We start from the raw sequence: 19,476 nt of genomic DNA on the forward strand, positions 1-19,476 counted from the left end.
TTTGTAACTTTGTTGCAATATACTTTACTTTATAACACCTTTTACTGTCCTGGGCAAACTTTCATTAGAAGTTGGTACATGGCTGTGGGATTTGAGCCCCTTCAGATACGAGAGCATCAGTGAGATCAGGTGCTGATGTTGAGTGATGGGGTCTGACTTATCTTTAATGTGTTCAGTGGGTTTAGGTGCAGATCAGAAACACTTCCAATAACAACTGATGTATTTGTTGCATCAAAGAGTGCAGAACAGTACTCTACTCTCAGCCAGTCTTGTGTCATTGTTCCAAGGTTACCAGAGCGGGCAGGACGCAGTCCATTCCCAGACCTGACAAACGCTGTGACTACAAAAGTATTAATGGTAATCTTAAATTTGATTTTTATTTAATTTTGTCTTGTTGTGCGCGCACTGTTGAGCTTGTGCCGAGGCTGCAGTTTTTGCCAGAGGGGAACTGGAATCCCCTGGTTAGTCCTGGTGTCCCTCTGAGGTTTTTTTCTCCTCCAATGGAGTTTTGGGTTCCTCGCCACCGTTTGCAAACTGTTTTGCATTGTTTGCCTGGCCGGGGGCTGCTAGAATTTGATAGTCTTATTTAATGAACACTGCATATAGGAATTTAAAGTCTGTCTGATATTTGACCTGTGTTTTGACTTGCATAACATTATATGTTTTGCTTATAGTCAATGTTTTCTTGTACAGCTGCTTTGTGACAATGAAAATTGTAAAATGCGCTATATAAATAAAGCTGACTTGACTTGACTTGACCACTCAAAAAAAGCATTTCAGTATAGACCTTTAACCACAGGTGTGCTGTATGCAAACCGTTGCTACAAAGTAAAAAAATAAGAAATGTCATTGTATGAATCATTTTAGCCAAACCTGTCGAAGAGGTTGTGAACAGTTTCTAGGCGGGGAGACTTCAGTTGATTTTGAAGGTAAAGTTTTTCATTTTTTAAAGTATCTGTACTTTGTGTTTTTAGTTTTGCTTAACAAAACGACTTTACCACATTATAAAGCATATATCATACGTTTTACTCCACCTTTATTTCATAAATACATTATTGAAAGGTTTTTAATGTACTCAAATACATAAAAAATCTAGTACTTTGAAATGTAATTGTGCACTTTATGTCTTTTATTATGATGTCTTATTTATTCTTCTGTACAGCACTTTGGTCAGCTTATGTTGTTTTAAAGGGCTTAACAAATAAAGTTGTATTGGATTGGATACTTTCCCACTATTAAAAAGAAAATACTAGATGTACTGAAAGAAGAAGTATTGAAAGGTAAAAAACAAAATTTATTTATGAAATGTAGTGGAGTACAATGTATGATATACTGTTTGCTTCATAATGAAGTGAAGTAAAAAAAAATCCCAAATAAAAACACTACAGATACTTGAAATTGTACTTGAGAGTAAAGATACTTAAAGGACCAGTGTGTCATTTTTAGCTGCATCTAGTGGTGAGGTCGAGAGTTACAACCAACTGCTCACTCCAACCTTTCCTTCCCTTTCAAAGCACTGCGGAGGCTGAGAGAGGTTTATGATGCCGTTTTTGCTTCTGTCGCGAAAGATATACCACATTTACGAAACACACTCAGTTTGTCCATTTAGGGCCACTGTAGAAACAACGATGGTGAATGTAAGGGGACCCACGGTGAAACTTAAGGCTTCATTTTGTAATGTATTTTTACCCCTCCGAACACATAACCATGTATATCATATTGCATTTCTGACAATAGATCCTCCAAAAAACTACACACTGCACCTTTAAATATCTCCTTATTTCCCCCTAGTTCATGGCAGTAAGCCTAAAATGATGACTTATAAGTTGATCTCTCGTGTAGAATTTCGCTGGAAATGTCAGTTTGACGTCCGCTCGTGTAAAGACAAGTTATTAAAAACCTGAATTTTATGTTTCGAACAGAGATGGCCATAGAGAGACAAATGTTACGAATCGAAACTTTAGAAAAAGAGAAATTTGAGTGTACCTGTTTTTCTTGAAAGACCGAATGGGAACTGGAAATGGCATGGGACCAGTATCGACTACTGCGAGATCAGCACACATGGAGCCCATCAGAAAGAAAGAGAGACGGAGTGATGACTCTTCCTTTTGATGTGATGCTCAGGATGGACGTAGGGCAAAGAGTCTTGTTGAAGATAAGAAGATGAATCAGCAGATCTTTTAGTTGTGTGTGTGTGTGTGTAACAGCAATACCTTCACCATCTCGCTGTTCCAGTTCAGTGCTGCAGGAAATGTACCCTGATATTAGCTATTAAAGTGCAGATTGTCAAGGGAGGCATGCCAACTCACACAGACACGAACTGAAGGTAGAGAGAGGACCAGTCAGGGAAACTGAGGCCTTTGAGACGCTCAAACTTGAGAGACTTGGGACTTTTTCACGTAATGCGTGTTCAGGGTTGAATTATAGACGCAGTTAGTCCAGAGGACTTCAAAACGTCACTAAGAGTCCCTCTGTGCATACTGTACAGCAAAGGTGAGCATTTTATATCAGAACGGGCCGTGAAGTTTAAACATCAGATGTTCAGTAAAAAATAAACGTTAGTACTCACACATGGGTCATTTCTACTATTCAGCGCCATTTAAGAGTAGCAACTCCCTTAAAAATGACTAAACTTTCCATGACTTTATCATCAAACTAGAAGAAAATATACTTCATTTTTACCATGCGACCGGACAAATGCCCCCCTGACTTTCTCTCCCCTTTTTAGGTGTTGGGAATTAATAGTTCATGTAGTATTTACATTTTCTAAGAGGTAAAATGGTTCTGCAGTATAACTAAACAAGTATTATATCAAAATGTTATGTTTATGCTACATTATAATTTGAATGCGTTTCTTTTAGTGAAAGAAGAGATTTTAATGCCCACTTTTAAGTGACTTTTTGCATTTTGCAAGTAGCCGGAAAAACGTGTTTATATGTTGATTTGATTGAATCCGTATTGAAAACTACACGTTAACAGAGTGTACAAAAGAGACACGGGGTGGAAACAACGTAACAGGTTGGACAATAACAGTAGTGACATTCTATGCAGGACTCGGCCATCGAGTCATATGGTGAACAACAGGCTAGCACATGATTACGAAAAAGTTGTTTCCTTGTTTGTTATACTGTTAACACACACACACACACACACACAGGACAGGACAGGACATGATGGCAAAGCAGATGATGTCAATGTGATGTAATGTAAGAACTGAGTTCAGAAAGAACCATTTGTCCATGTTATGATTGCAGTGTCATTTTACAATTCCAGTAGAATGTTGTTTTATTTATGTACAGATGGATCAGACATCATTGTAAGAGCTGTAAAAAATGACATTGCGACTTTTATACAGTTCAGTCAGGCAAACCTTTATGTAAATGGTCAAAAGCCCATCTGAACTGATCATCTACAGTATACATATAGGCAGTGTCATTTCCAGAAACACCAATGACCTCTCTATACCGGATATAAGCTCTCACCCTGTATAAACTGTGGAGGATTTTCAAATGAGATTTTCTGGCGATTCATAATCAAAACAGGGCTGTGACAGGAACGTATGGGCGCCGGGCACTGATTTGACGTGTCTGTGTGATTCATCATGGGGTGTAATAATTATAATGAGAGCACTTAATTCAGGATAATGGTGAGAATCACAAGTCAAGGGAACTTTCTGATGAGTGAGTGTAATAATGAGGGTGGAGGGATTATCACTGCCCCTCTCTTTAACCGCCACAGACATAAAGACACAATCCTAGAATCACTAGCAAACGCTTTTACCTATCTTTTATTTATTTGCCTTCTATTAACAGTACAAAACACATAACATTCCCTTTAACAAGATATTTACGGTCTATCTGTTTGCATTTGTATCTGTCTCTCTTTCTGTCTGTCTATCTACTGTATCTAACAGCATCTCTATTTATCTCTCGGCCTGCCTATATATCTGTCTATCTAACTGTCTGCCTGTCTGTCTAACTATCCATCTTTCTGTCGGTCTTTGTCTGTCTGTCTTACTATCTGTCTGTATTTCTGTCTGTCTGTCTGCCTGTCTAACTGCTTGTCATTCTGTCTGTCTAACTATCCATCTTTCTGTCGGTCTCTGCCTTTGTCTGTCTGTCTTTCTATCTGTCCATATTTCTGTCTGTCTGCCTGTCTATCTGCTTGTCTTTCTGTCTCTCTATTTTTCAGTCTATCTGTCTGTATCTCTATCTCTATCTATATGTCTGTATGTTGTCTGTCTGTCTGTCTGTCTGTCTGCCGACACATTTTATCTGTCTGTCTTCCTGTCTGTCTATTTATCAGTATATCTGTCTGTATCTCTATCTATCTGTCTGTCTGTCTGCAGTAAATTTCTGTCTGTCTGTCTGCCTGTCTTTCTGTCTGTCTAACTATTTGTCTATCTATTTATAAGTGTGCCGGTGTTAAATTGCTTTTTTACACGTTGTATAAAGAAACTGATTGCTAGACAACTTTAGATAAGAACAAATACGGGACTTTCAGAATAAGTCACGAGCAAAAGTGGAAACTAAAGGCATAGTCCAAGCAAAAGTGGGTTGTAGTCACAAACTACAAAATGTAGATTGATCACAGCCATTATGGTCATTAATGAGGGACAATTGATCTGTCTCTCTCTTTCTCTGTCTTTTCTAGTTTATCTCTGTCCCTTTCACCTCCTGTGGTTCAGAGGTCAGTGTAGCGGGGATATAGATTATTACTACACTGGCAGACAATTAAATCGGCCGTTTCGCTCACAAATGACCTTTTAATGACTTATTTTCACACACAAATGGTGTTCAACTTAATCACACACACAATTAAAGACGCACGCACACACACACACACACGCACACACACACACACACACTAGTTGGGCAGCGCTGCGTGTGGGTTTACGAGGATTCATTAAGTTTAATGCTGTTGTCCATCAGTATGTTTTTACCTCATTTATATAAATGATTATGTATTCTTTTGAGTTTAATGTACATTTATCTGCTCAAGTCACCTTAAGTCTGCTATCCCTAACTTTTGTTCGTCTAACTTTTACCCTGACTGTGGTTTTTGATTACGATGCACACACATCGAGTGGCCTGCAGTCGTGTCTACGCCAGACTTCCTGTTTGTTGGTGGGCTTCCCGTAACTGGCTAATGCACAGGTCAGCACTGCGGTGTACCCGCTTATCTCATTTATACTTCATCTGAAGGTGATACTCCCATAAATGACCCTGCAGGCGTCTGGCTGTGAAGTAATGTCGAGCAGAGCTGTGTTTAATATGCCTCTTCGTTGTAGAAAAAATGCAGAGACCTCCTGCCGGATGGAAAGTATTCACAAGGCAGTTATCTGAATTGCTCGGCCTGTTCACATTATATATTTACTGTATCTGCACATGGGTTTGGTGGTAAGAGAGAGATACTGTATACATGGTCAGAGCTGTAGTAGTATGGTACGAACCCTTAGCAAACCATGGTTTTTACTATGGTAAAAGTGTAGTAACCACGTTCTTTTTTGGCTGATTGATTACTATTAATATGATAGTAATGCTAATTTTTATTTGACTTTGATGTTGATAATGTATCTAAAGGCATCTTTAGCTCATCTTTTATAAGACTTGCAATAATATAGTGTGTTTTGTATTCTATAATATAACATGATGCCTATCAGCCCGTTTGTATATGCAGCCTTGGAAATATTGATTTCTAGATGTATTGTGGTCATTCCAGTCCAGCGTCTGTTGAATTTCAACAAAATCAAACCTCAGGAGTGACGTAAAGTCATCCAACATCCAGCATGACAAGACACTTGAAAACTGTGATAATATTGCAAGTTGTCACATAAAATAATCATTTTCAACTGTTCCTTGATAGATCTTTGCCGTATTTGATATCTGAAAAAATACAAAGCCCATTATCTGTTATTCTCACCCGTTTCTCCAATTTTCATTTTCTGCAAATAAATTAAATTTGAAGAGTTTGGTTCCAAAATTAGATTTTTTCTAAAATCATGTTTTTTTATTGTGCATTCCAATTAATATCAATAAACGTGCAGTTGGTTTGTTTAGATTTAAGCCATAATAACTCAAAACACACAGCTTACCAACACATTAAAAACTTGTTTTTTGAAATATGTGAGAAATATTGTTAGTAGTTCACAGAAGAAAACAAAAATGATAATTTTACCGTAACACATGCCTAGAAATAGTTCATTCAAAAAGACTGAAAATCATTTTGTAATGGTCTCCTATTTTTTAACCCTGGCTGTGTATAAGATATCTATTTCATATACTGTATACTACCCTTCAGGTTTTATCTTTATTTATTCTGTGTGTTTTTCTTTAGTACACACAAATTGTAAAAAGTGCTACAAAAATAAATATGACTTGTCTCGACAAACTGTAGTTTTACTACAAATACCGTGGTGAAACCATTGTGGTGGGACCGTAGGACATTTGCGGTAATAAAAGCAATAAACATGGTCACTATAGTTGAACCACAGTACATAAGGGTAAATAATGGAGCGCATAACATCATAGTGGTTGACAGAAGCCCCATCATTTCTCCAGAGAACTGAACTTTCATCTGATAAATTTCAGAAGAGTAATTGAATGTCCGTGTGTGTCCTCGCAGTCTCCAGTCTTTAGTTGAGTGTCCTCTCACTTACAGCGGTCAAACTCGGCTGAAGTTTCCATGCCAGTGCAGATTTAATGGAAACTGGAGTGTAAATGAAAGTCTCAGTGTGCTGAGGCGTCGTGGTCAATGATGCTTTTCTGGCGCTGGAGAAATGGCTTCATTCGCCGCTGGCGCTTCCGTCCCACTGCATGGCTCAACAAGTTAATCTCTTTTAGCCAGCTGGCGAGCCTTTTAACATGGATGAGGTACTCCGGGCCTGGGCTCCAAATGCGTATGATTCTGTTCGACGGCGGCGGGATGTGCCGTGCGTCCGTGCCCGTCTTCTTTTAGAGCCACGGTCAGGACGGGGTAAATAAGAGACTCTCCAAAATAGAAGGACGTAATTCAGTATCGATCGAGTCCCCGCATGTGCCTCCTCTGTGGTATTACTGTACAAGGAGTCCAGACCCCTTCAGACATTGATCAGTGCGAGCTGCCAAATCCAGAGCTCATCTGAGGCCGGTTAATCTCATTCTGGGTAAATAATTTGTATGTCAACTGTTTAAGGTTATCGATCTCAGTATTTGACACAGTTATTTTCCAGACGTTATCTTCTCGCGTGGATGAAAGGAATTCTTCAGCAGTGGAAAACCTGGACACGAGAGAGACATTTGATGGAATAACGTATTTATGTGTTGTTGACAGACGTGATGGTTCCAGAGGTTGAGAAGTCTTCAGTGACATCATGGATTTTGCATTTATGTGTATCTGCTGTGTACTTACTCATTGACAGAACAATCCAATACTCAACCATCGAATAGATGCTGTTATGTGTTTGGGATTCTTATAGGTTGTGCGCATCAATAGATTTAAAATCTTTCGTTTACGGAAGTATCGATTTAGTTCCAGATGTTTCTACTAAAATGCTGTGAGGAGAAATATAAAAAGAAAGAAATGAAAGTGTAATTAATGGAACGCGGGGGTAAAATGAATGTATAGTATTTTGGAGTTGAGTCAATCTGATGAGAAACGTTTAAGTTCACTGAAAAGAATTTCTGTAGATATTATAGTATTACTGTAGATTTACAACAATGTCTCAAACCAAGCTCAGATTTTGCAATCAAAAGTCAATATTATTGAAGATCTCAATATGACTACACTGTAAAAATGTTATCCAGCTAGTTGCCAATAACTTACTGTAGATTTATATTTATTTATTATATTTATGGGCAGTTTGCTCAAAGATAAATGAACATTAAACAGAAACATTTATCCTTACAGAAAAAAACTATAGATAACAGTAGCATGCAAAGCATTCTGGGAACCAAAATTAGAAAAAGAAATGACATTTATGTGGATTTTTGGATCCCAGAATGCTTTGCATGAGGCGGTTATTTTATCGTTTTTTTTTCTGTAAAGATAAATACTTGTTAATGTTTAATGTTCATTTATCTTTGAACAAACTGTTGCCAATAAATATAAATCTACAATAAGTTACCGGCAACTAGGTAACATTTTTACAGTCATATAGAGATCTTCAATCATATTGACTTTTGATTGCTAAATCTGAAATCTCTTTTGAAACTAATGACAGAGACATTTGTAAGATTTCTGACTCTTTTTGAGTAGAAATATCTGAGACGCACATGAGACATAGAAAGTTTCCATTTGCATTTCTCATTGATGTCTTGAAATAATGGAGAGATTTATGGGATCTCATTTGTCATTTTTCCTATAGATGGGCACATTAAATAAATAAAAACCTTTAGGATGTTTAATGATATCTTTTGTTTATTGTGTTCAGTGTGTAGGAAACATCAATATAGATTTCCATGCATTCTTTGCCATTAACTCTAGTAACAAAATAGATTTCTTGTATGAACACAAAGATGTGATCTCACCTTAATCAGATCAGTCTGGAATTATTGTACATGATTGAAAAACTGAAACTAAATCCTTAAAAACTGCGATGACAACATCTGCACTTACAGTCTCGTCTTTCGAACAATTGCACAATTTGTTAAGACGTGATTTAGTTAATAGACGTTAATTGATTGACATTCCGTCGATGGGATTGTTTTCAATTTTAGTCAATTGGATTCGCACACTTCCCACACTCAATGTCCCTCCTCTTCTGTAGATGAAGGTCCTGGAGAGCTCGCGGCTCCATCATCTCCCTCATGCACCCCCAACTTGAGCCCCACGGAGGCGGAGTCTACTTCAGTGTCAGGAGGTGAGGACGGACCCTCCCTCGCACCCAGCCCACCGCATCCGACAGAACAAGAGAGTGAAGTGACATCAGAGATGGAGTCAGAGGAGGAGAAAGCCATGCGTCTGCTCTACTGCTCTCTCTGTAAGGTGGCCGCCAACTCCGCATCCCAGCTGGAGGCGCACAACAGCGGTGAGGAACATCTCTATGTGCCATACACCACCATAATCTGTAAAAGCCCTTTCAGTACTTTAATTTGGCAAGAAACTTCAGGATAAACCCACCGTGTGCTCAGATGTTGTTTTAAAGATGCTTTACTCATTCTTGTGTCATTTCAAACCTGTCTGACTTTCTTTCTTATGAAGATATTTTGATGAGCGTCGATCTCCATCGACTTCCATTGTATGAATGCAAAACCACCAAACTTCTTTTGGGTTCGACAGCAGAAAGAGTCGCATACCGGTTTACAACCACACGAGAGTGAATAAATGATGACAGAATTTTATTTTAAATTATTTTCCTTATTAAAGCATCTTTTATTAATGCACACAGAGAGGCACTTTTATGCCCTTTTATAACTCTGGGCGTATTAAAATAAAGGCAGCACATAACTTAACACAGCACCGCGCAAAATATGTTCATTTATACCGAGGACTGATACAGTGAAACAACTTGCGGCGTGCCACAAAAAATATTGCTTTGATAAATGAAACGCAGCAGTCCTAAAGACTAGATGTACAGCCCGGTGCGTATGGGATTGTTTTCTCTGGCAAAGGTGTCTCATTAAGATGATAAATGTTTTGAAGCTGCCATGTTCTGTTCCTCAGGCACCAAGCACAAGACCATGCTGGAGGCTCGCAGTGGAAACGGTTCCATCAAATCTTTTCCCAGACCGGGGCTAAAAAGCAAGCTGACGATGCCCACCAAGACAGAGATGGGCCTGCAGAACAAGATCTTTCACTGTGAAACCTGCGACGTGCACGTCAATTCAGAGACGCAACTCAAACAGGTGTCCTGACTGCACATTTGTCAGAAAACGCAACTTTCATAGCTCATGAGATTTGATGGAGTTCAAAGTTGTGATTCATTTAAGTATCATCTTAGTGTCAGATGGTTCTCCTAAAACTAATGACAGTGTAATAGTTGAAATGCATGAAGAGTACGGAGGTGTAAAATCAATGTAGTAAAATAATGTGGATTTTGGTCAATTCGATGAGAAATGTTTCAATAATCGTCAATAATTTTGACTTTTGATGGTAGTTTAGACAAATCTGAGCTCAGTTTGACACATTGTTGACATCTCTTCTCAAACTCTAATAGAGAGAGTTCTGAGATTTCTGACTCTGACACCGTGTCTACAGCACCAGGTCCGGACAAAAGTTTGAATTATAATGGGTTCTAATGCTTTCTGTTGTCTCTTGTCGCGCCGCATCCGGTGTAGATGGGTGTTATTCAGAGACGCAAAAGTTTCCATTTGCTCTCCATTTAATCTCATTGATGTCTCAGAGACATAATGCAGAATCTCTTGAAATTGTAAAATCAATGTTGTACTTGGATCTTGATTCGTGTCTAAAAAACGTTTGTCTTTTGTTTAGCACATTAGCAGCAGACGCCACAAAGACAGAGCAGCGGGAAAGCCAGACAAACCCAAGTACGGTCCTTACAGCAAAACCCAAAGAGGACAAACCAAACAGACGGTCAGTCCCTGCTTCACTTTAAAGCTTTAAAATAAACACACCTCGTATGATATTCATAGAATATTGAATATAAAAGAATAAACCCCACCTATCCTCTACCCAGCAGGTGAAGATGGCAGTAGGAAAAGACTTGTGTCCACCTCTGACAGGCAGGATAATGCCATCACACCTGGCAGCTGTCGCTGCGGCGGTCGCCGCTGTAAGCTCCGCCTTTCCCCTGCGTGCCTGCCATAATCCCGCCCTCTTTCAGACTCAGACCCTCCCAGCCACGCTGCTCCGCCCGGCCCCGGGGCCAATCAGGACTGCTCACACGCCTGTACTGTTCGCCCCTTATTGACCTTTGAACTCTGACCTCACATGCTTGGATCACCGCTTCTGTCCTCCATAAAACCTCACGGCGGGTGCCACACCCGCATCAAATGTGACACATCGCAATAATTCGAGAGCCATGTAACTATGCATTGTCCTTTTTATGCGACACACTGAAGCTATAAATGTTCCAGTGAGTTGTGTTTCGTTATCGTCATGGTACGACGTGTACAACATCAAAGGAAATGTCGTAATAATTGACTCGCTGTCACTCCAGGCTGCATTATTTTCCGTCTTCGGTGAAACGCAAGAATTGATGTTGGACAGAATGTCCGAGCTGTTTTTAGTACAACGAAACTAAGCGATTCCTAATCCAGTGTGCTATATTTCAAGCCATGCGCCAATGAGAAATGTTTGTATTGGATATGCATTTTCTGTTCGTAACACAAAACTGATGTGTTTTCATTTCATAGCTCATTCATTGTAAAAAAAGAACAGCTTGGACATTGTGTTTTGTGTTTACTGAGGCAATAAAATAATATGATGCCGGTGAGAAGGCAAATTGTAATTTTACATTTAAGATATAATTGTAAACAAAAATGTTACGGAGAGGGTTATATTTGACTGCTGTTGCACTTTAAGCTGTTGTTGTTGTAGATGTTCACTGCTTTAGATGACTAGAACCATCCTGGTTTCAGCTGTGTAATGAATGAGATGATCACTGCTTCATACGTAATGATAACGTAAATAATGTGGGACAGGATTGATCTCGGCGCGTCACATGTTTGGACATTTACGCTCCGCCCTAGAGAAAACTGCATTCATATCAATAAGAACCACATTGCAAGGGCATAGAAGAGACGTATAACTTTCTGAAAATTGCAAAGTGAAATCTATGTGAAAGCACACAGACGTGACCCTGGACCACAAAACCAGTCATAAGTAGCACCGGTATATTTGTAGCAATAGCCAACAAAACATTGTATGGGTCAAAATTATCCATATTTATTTTATGCCAAAAGTAGCTCACCTCAAAATAAGTCATTCTTATTGCTACTATGGAAAGTCAATGGGGACTTTTTTTAGGTGAACTACTCCTTTAAGTAAAGATCATGTTCCAAGGAGATATTTTGCACGTAAATATATCAAATTTTTTTGTGCCAAATCGCAAACAAAAATGGCCAGAAACACATCTACAAACTTCCCTCAAGTTCGGTGTCTACGTATGTAAAGCTTCGAATTTCTGCTTTCGGCAACATCATTACAGCGGTACGCCAATAGTGAGCATTAAAAAAAACCTGTTTCTTCTTAGCAACGGCCTGCCACGGCTCCTCTGAAGGACTTTAAAGACGATTTTCTCCGAATTCTAATTGCTTTTTTAGTTTAGTTTAAAATGACATTTTTTACAATAGTTGTATCTAGGCCAAATGTTGTCCTATGCTAACCAACCATCAATGGAAATCGTATTTATTTAGCTTTCAGATGATTAATCTTAATTTAAAATAATTGACCCTTATTCTTGTGGTCCAGGGTCTCGTATCTTCAATCTATCTTGTTCATCTTAAAGATACTGTACAATTTGTAACTTTTAGGTTTAAAATAAACGAGCATTTACGTAAAACACGGTCTGCTTATCTCACCCCAATTCACAACAATAAGATTGAATCATAATAATGATTTATACGTTGGGAAGAATTTGGCAGAAGTGTAAAGATATAACTGCAGCTTTATATTTCAGACTGAGTTGGCGATAGAGAGGCAAAAGTTGGCTTAATGTTGAGCTATATGTAAACCATTCACAGATTGATCTTCCTGAAAACTGTAAACACTGCTACGCTGTGTTTAAGCATCTCGAGGACTATTTTGGTGCAAGGTTAGCAGTTTATCCAACCAATGAAAAATGTATGTTTGGCAAACCTGTTTCAAATCTTTGTTTTAACGGTCAGTGTTTCGTCAGCTCCATTTGGTGTCACTTGCAGTACAGGAATGAAACACTCCATTCAATCAGGTCATTAAAGAAGAGTTCACGTGTTCTTCCCAGAGCAGATTCCAGGTCTTGTGTTTGTGTGTTCCACGATGAGATGTTTCATATACCACATTGATTTAATGTGTGGTCTGACATGTTCATCCTGTGTGTTATTGACAACATGAATATAATTCTGTTGGATTTTTCATGAAATGTGTTAGAATTCGTGTCTTTGAGAGATGCATGATATGGAGAACTGTAATAGATGCCGATCCAAAGTAAAGCTTAAGAAATTTGTTCCAGCTCACATTAAGCCCTGCTGTAGTGTGTGTGTGTGTGTGATTTGTGTGCGTGCGTGCGAGTGTGTGTGTGTGTGTGTGTGTGGCAGGCAGGACGCAGGGGAAGATGCTTGATTTCCAAAGTAAAATCCTACTGATTCATGTCACAGCAAGGTTAAAAAATATAGTGGAATGTATGCAAAACAGATGAATATGTAAATTTGTAGGAGTGTGTTTGTTTGTGTTATAAAAGGCCTTTCACCGGAAGATGTCCCTGGGAAAAATCTAATGAATATAACATTAGCTGCTGCGGGGTCACGACGCTTGTCTGTCTCTTCTTGCAATGTGAAAACCAACAAACAACTTCATAATAAAGAATCCTGCTTTGTAAACCCGTTTGTACGTCAAATTAATTCACTCCCGTATAGATATTCATATATGACACATCGTGCCTTTTTTTACACAGTAGCAGAAAACAGCTTAAGGTTCCTGTAACAAAGCACGGTATCGTTTCTGAAAAGTTTTCTTTTCTTTTATATTTCACAGTCGATTGAAAATGATTACGGTTCGGAGCGACATGAGGATGAGTAAAGTTTGACAGAGTTATTGTTTCAGCGAGAGCCATTCCTTGTATGGTTTGCGAGTGAAATGATCTCGACTTTGCTTGTGTTGGTTCACGAGACGGTAAAAGTGAGTCATACGGGCATCAATAATCCCTGCGATCTACGATCGTACTTCTGCTCAACCACAACTAAAGTGTCTATAAAAAGCCAAGCTAAACATTGTTCTTGATCAAGTGTGCCTTTCCAGGTGTTGCGTGCTGCACAAAACACTCCTGTCATCAATTTTATTCTCTGACATCCAGTATGACTCATATTTGTCAGATGCTCGTAAGTCAAGCAGCCGGGGAGCCGAGCGACCGTCCTCTCCGAGGACCTTCTCGTGAACTTTCTGGATGCTCTTGCGTAAGTTCTGTAATGAACAGAGAGGCTAGCAGAACGAAACGCTGGCCGTTGTCTGTCAGTCTCCGAGCGCTAATGCTGAACATCTGTATGTGGGAGTCTACATTGTTGTGTTTGAGAGAAAAATCTGTTTTCTGATAGATGCATGTTTTTTTTTAGTTGAGCCAGGAGCCAAATCAGATTTAGTTTATCTTTTGATTTGTATTTCACTGAATTAACCGACCAAAGAGTACTGGGACAGGTTATACACACACAGTAGAGTTTACATGTATACCGAACAGTGTTCCTGTTCTAAAGGGACAGGTCACCCTAAAAAACGTTACTTAAGTTGCTGTCTATTAAGAACGTAATGAATAATAGCAGGATAATGCATCAGAGAGCTGATGTTACTTGTGGAAAGCAAGCATTACTGCCCATATTTGATGTAGTTATATTAATTCACATTATTGTATTGTATATTCATTATGTTAAATTAAAACTACTTAACAGTTATTGATTGTTTGCGGATGTCAATTTGTGACAATGTGACAAATGAGATCGTATAAATTCAATTGCATTTGCTTCATCGTAACATAGTGACGAATTGACAACTGATTTGGTCGTACGGTTTTGGAACGACACATGCAAGGATTAGTAAAACATATATTAAATATTTTTTTTCTAACATTGTTGGATTATCTCATGTAGAAATTGCTTCAGTTTCAATTTCACTGCTCTAACGCATATGAATGACGGGATATTTTGAGAGCGCTGTGTCTTTGGGACTTGGGGTGGTAAATGCATATTCAAAATAACAAAATGAAATCGTGCCAGCGCAGCGTCTCTGCGCTTGAAAAATCGCCTCTGTGCCTGGGAGAAGATCTAAAGAAGACTAATAGAACATGACTATTGCTGAAACCCTCAGAGGACGAGCCAGTGAATTCCTGCGCTCCGGTCGTCCTTGATTTCTGATCGTGACAAATGCAGTTATTAGCGTTCTGGTCTGAGAGGAAGGAGATCTTATTCCTGCAGGCTTCTACAGTAACCTGCTAAATACAGCGAGGCCCGCGGACGCACAGAGGAAGACCCGACCCGGCGTGATGCATCATGGGTAACGTGCCTTTTTTAATGGATTATAGTCAAAACGTGAAACATCGGACAGCTAATTCTGACCTTCATCCTTCAAAGTGACATCTTTGATGTCCTCGAAGACTGCTTAACTTTACTTTTAAGGAAGAAGAATGGAGATAATCTATTTCACTGAAGAAGGTGGGAGGCCTGTGTTCTCTGGAGAGAGAGAGAGAAGGCTTCAGGCCGAGTGAGGGCAACAGTCATTAATATGCAACTCATTAATGTGGGTTTGGAGGTAATGTAGCGTGCAGCAGTATTTATCGAATGAAAATGGATGGGGGTGGAACTATTTACTCTGTCAACCATTCCATTATCATTGAAATGTGGTCGCTAGATTTCATTTTTTATGCCGTTTATATTTTGGGAATCAAATCTAACTGGAGGGAAAATGTACTTTTGGTCATAGATGTATATTCGTGCAATTTGAATACCAGAAGTAAGAATATCTGAAAGAATTTCAGGTGTACGCAGAATGTGAACTGTATCTGCAGGTAATTTTTTAGGCCGATCACCTCAAGTTCACCGCAAATGTACTTGTGAGTGTTTGAAATTCAGCAGCATCTACTGGTGAGCATCTACAAGGATAAATTGCGACGGACGGCTAACTCCAGCCCTCCCTTTCGAAGCACTACGGTGGCTGACACAGAACAAAGACGTCGTCACCTTTTCGCTTCTTTGCTGAAGGAGATAATGTGTTCATGAAACGCGCTCCGTAGAGCAGTTTGTCCCTTTAAGGCTACTGTAGAAACAACAAATTTCATGCAAGGGGACCCGCGGTGGACGTAGATAGAAACAGCTCATTCTAAGGTAATAAAGACATAGCGCTTCATTGTGCAAGGTCTGAATAAACCCTTAAACACATAGTTATGTATATTATATTGCATTTCTGTCAATAGAAATGACTTGACCTTTGAGTGGAATTAGCAATAGTTCACTATTTATATGCTATATTTGCATTTTTACATTTAGTCATTTAGCGCTTTTATCCAAAGAATTCAGGGAGCAATAAGCGATATGCCATACAAGAGCAACGGTACGATAGATGCTAATACAAAGGGACTAGTTTCAACTAGAGACTTTTTAAATCATTATTTATTTAATTATAATTTTTTTCATTTGCGTACCTATTATCAATTTTACGCTTAAGTTATCTTTCAACTGTAAAAGAGTAGACACGACTACAGATCCTCGTGTACTTTGAATACTTCCTTATACTTCGAATCATATCTCCATTTAAATATTTATACTTAAAGTATAAGTATAGACCAAATATATTGAGATTTTTCTGACAGTATAAGTCAAGTATACTTGTGTGCCATTGTATAGCACACGAGAAGTGCATAACGTACACTTAAAGTATATATATAGGGATAAAGTATACTAATAGCACACTTGAATAAACTTCAGTTATTTGTTATTTGTAAGGGAAGAAACCAACAGAAAATGAACGGGTTGTCATTTCACATTCTCATGAATGATATATGGTTTTAGATCTATAGTTTCCTTTGAAATACAGTACATACCTGGATACGGGTCATTTTGACTCGTGCATCCGTCAGTCACTGGTGACAGTAAGTCATTGCCGCTTTCTATATACAGTATGTTATATAGCTGGAAACATGTACAGTATATAGTGTCTGTATATCACTGAGCATGAAGTACACTTTTAGGCAGATCATGAGTTGAAACACAATAAAAGCTGTTGTGAAGTGGAGAGAAACAGAACATTATGGTGAAGTTTAACAGCTGCCTGCGACTCCAGGACCAAAGCCATGACAGAAATGATACCTTGTTCTGTTAACCTCCTGAGCTCAAACAGACGGCTTTAAGACTTGTTAAACCACAGTGTTTCTTTAAAGAGAACGAGAGAGGTCGTCTAAAATACATCAGCTAAACAACCCCAACCAGAGCACTTAAGGGAACCATTCACGTCTGCTAGAAGATTCCTGTCGTCATTTACTCACCCTTATGTCATTCCAAATCCATATGATTTTCTTTCTTCTGTAAAACACGAACCGATGGCTGTTGTGTGAGCTGCAGTTTTCTATACGCTGAAAGTGGATGGTGATTTAAACTGCCAAGAGGTCCAAAAAGACACAAAAAGAATCCAGTGGGTTTTATTGGGTTTCCTGGAGCTGTAGTGTAACGGATGCTGAAGAGTTTCCCGGGAGGTCATATACTCGTAAAATGCATGACTTGAATGCACTGGAAATTACAGAATAAAATCGTCCTCCAAAGGCATAAATGTAACTGTGCTTGTATAGCACTTTTCCAAATAATAACACGACTTTTTAAACACTGTTTTAGAGAACAAGAGGCACACTTACAAAGACTAACAAAAAACAACATGACGTTTCAATTCACTGCGAAAAAATAAGTTACCTGGTTGCTTTCAATTTTTGAGTCAATTCAACGAGAAAGTTAACAAATATTTAGTTTAATTAAGTTTAATTAACTTACAATTTTAAACCAACAAAAAACAAGATTTTTACAGTTATCTGACTCTTTGTCTGTGGAAATATTTTGATATTTTGGGATATTCACATTCAAGTCAACCGGGTCCAGTTTTGGTTGTAAACGTTCTACACAATATGTATTTAGTTTTCTGCCGAAGAAAGTCATGCAGGTTTTGAATAATATGACGGCTAGTAAAGGATGAAAAATAGAGCTTAGAAGCGAATACGAAACCCACCAAACGTTTTCAGTTTCAATACCTCAAAATTCATATGCGTTTCCATTAAACTTTATAGTGTTTGCCTTGAGGGTTTATTAAAGAATATGGCGGAAGGGAAAACGCATCAAATTGATCATTAAGTAGACATCTCAAGGGTTTGGGGAAGGAAAGTCCAAATCTTTTCAGTTTATTTCCACAGGAGATAAAGTCTGTTTGAACAAGAGTGATGTAATGTGTTCATTTTATCCGAGGCATTACACGTGAACTGTTGCTAGGGGCTTTTTTGCTGGTTTGCTTCAGAGAGTTTGACTGTATCCACGCAGATCAAGACCAGTTCCACTACATGTGAAGCTTTAACTAAACTACAGCACAAAACTCCACGTGCTGTTAAAGGCTTTTTTATCCTGATCAGGTCGCACGGCATTCACAACCTGTTTAAACAGGAAACACATGATGGATTAGTGACGTCAGCCCAAAAGAAATTGATTTTCTTTGTACGACCACAGAACCTGTAAAACGTAGTGTTTTTCAGACATAAACCTTCACAAATCTACAGTATTTTTGTTATTCAATCTATACAGATTCAGCACAAACACGCACTGAACACTTAAAGCAATTTTCTCTTATTTTACTGACACAAACTTCATATTTCGAGCGCAGTCCAAGCGCAATTTTATTCAGAAGTGAGTGAGCATTTTCTGGTCGGTCTGAACATACCGGAGCAGAAAACCATCCCTCGCTTCCTTCATTCAGAAAGTGTGTGAGGTGACAGTAATGTATGCGGCGAGCACAGTTATCATTTTAATAGGACTGTCGGCGTAGTGTCCTCTCAGGGCAGAGGATGACAAGCGCAACAGAAGATGTGGAAAACAACACAGACGTCAAGCGCGTCACCTTGTCGTTTCCATGTCCGAGCGTTCACATGAACCCTGAATTAACTTTGGCACAGATGCCTGATGCACAACACAAAACAGCACACCTGCTTTAATTATTTAAGACAGAAATATGTTTAGGTTAAATATGCAATTTTGTTCATAAAATATTTTTAAATCTCTTTCTTTTGAACAAATCTTAAATCAAATAATATCAATGTCGACATTTATCCTTCATTTTTGCTATGAGGTCAATGAGGACACATGCTCAGTTCACGTTGTGTTTTTGTTTGTCTCTATGTTTATCAGTGTAAATAATTGCACTTGTATATTGTGTCGGTGTCAACGATCTGTTAGTGTTTTTTTTTCATTTAATACATAAATGTGTGTAAAATGCTAAATGTGATTTTATTCACTGGTGTCAACAGTCAAACCTTCTTGAAATAGACGATGCTGTGTTTTCAATTCAAGTTGATATCGTAGTCAACCATTGACAGCACCATACAAACAATTGAAGTTTTGTATGATGATGGCGACATTTTATTTTATGAGGAAAGGAAAATAGCAAAACATATCTGGAGATGTTTCACGAAGCAAAATATATGACCTTTATTTTTCAGTTGTGTGGCATGCCGGTGTGAGTGTCTGGGTAAGAATGTGCCATGTGGGCCCAAATGAATTGGGTCATGTCCAATTTGCATGCATTTTGATTTGGGTTCACGCAAACCACAATGGCCTCTGGGTAATTTGCACCACCTGCAAGCTAAATTGCCCTGATTCAATCTGAAGAGCT

General features: G+C 38.6%; 1 protein-coding gene across 3 annotated transcripts in view; it reads left to right on the forward strand.

Moving 5' to 3' along the window:
• The window catches only part of znf385d (zinc finger protein 385D), a gene marked incomplete at its 5' end in the record, with an annotated part of 44,075 nt that extends 30,621 nt beyond the window's left edge, over positions 1–13,454 (forward strand). Inside the window, 4 exons of one of the 3 annotated variants that reach the window (XM_079468917.1) lie at positions 8,747–9,007; positions 9,643–9,824; positions 10,411–10,512; positions 10,616–13,454. In XM_079468917.1, the coding sequence (XP_079325043.1) occupies positions 8,747–9,007; positions 9,643–9,824; positions 10,411–10,512; positions 10,616–10,849 (779 nt within the window). In that variant the 3' untranslated portion in view covers positions 10,850–13,454. The remainder of the gene's footprint in view (positions 1–8,746; positions 9,008–9,642; positions 9,825–10,410; positions 10,513–10,615) is intronic. The other 2 variants (XM_079468918.1, XM_079468919.1) reach the window with 2 other exon arrangements.
• Between the last annotated feature and the right edge of the window lie 6,022 nt (positions 13,455–19,476).

This window comes from Barbatula barbatula (genome assembly GCF_947034865.1).
Source record: "Barbatula barbatula genome assembly, chromosome: 12".
Lineage (NCBI taxonomy): Eukaryota > Metazoa > Chordata > Actinopteri > Cypriniformes > Nemacheilidae > Barbatula > Barbatula barbatula.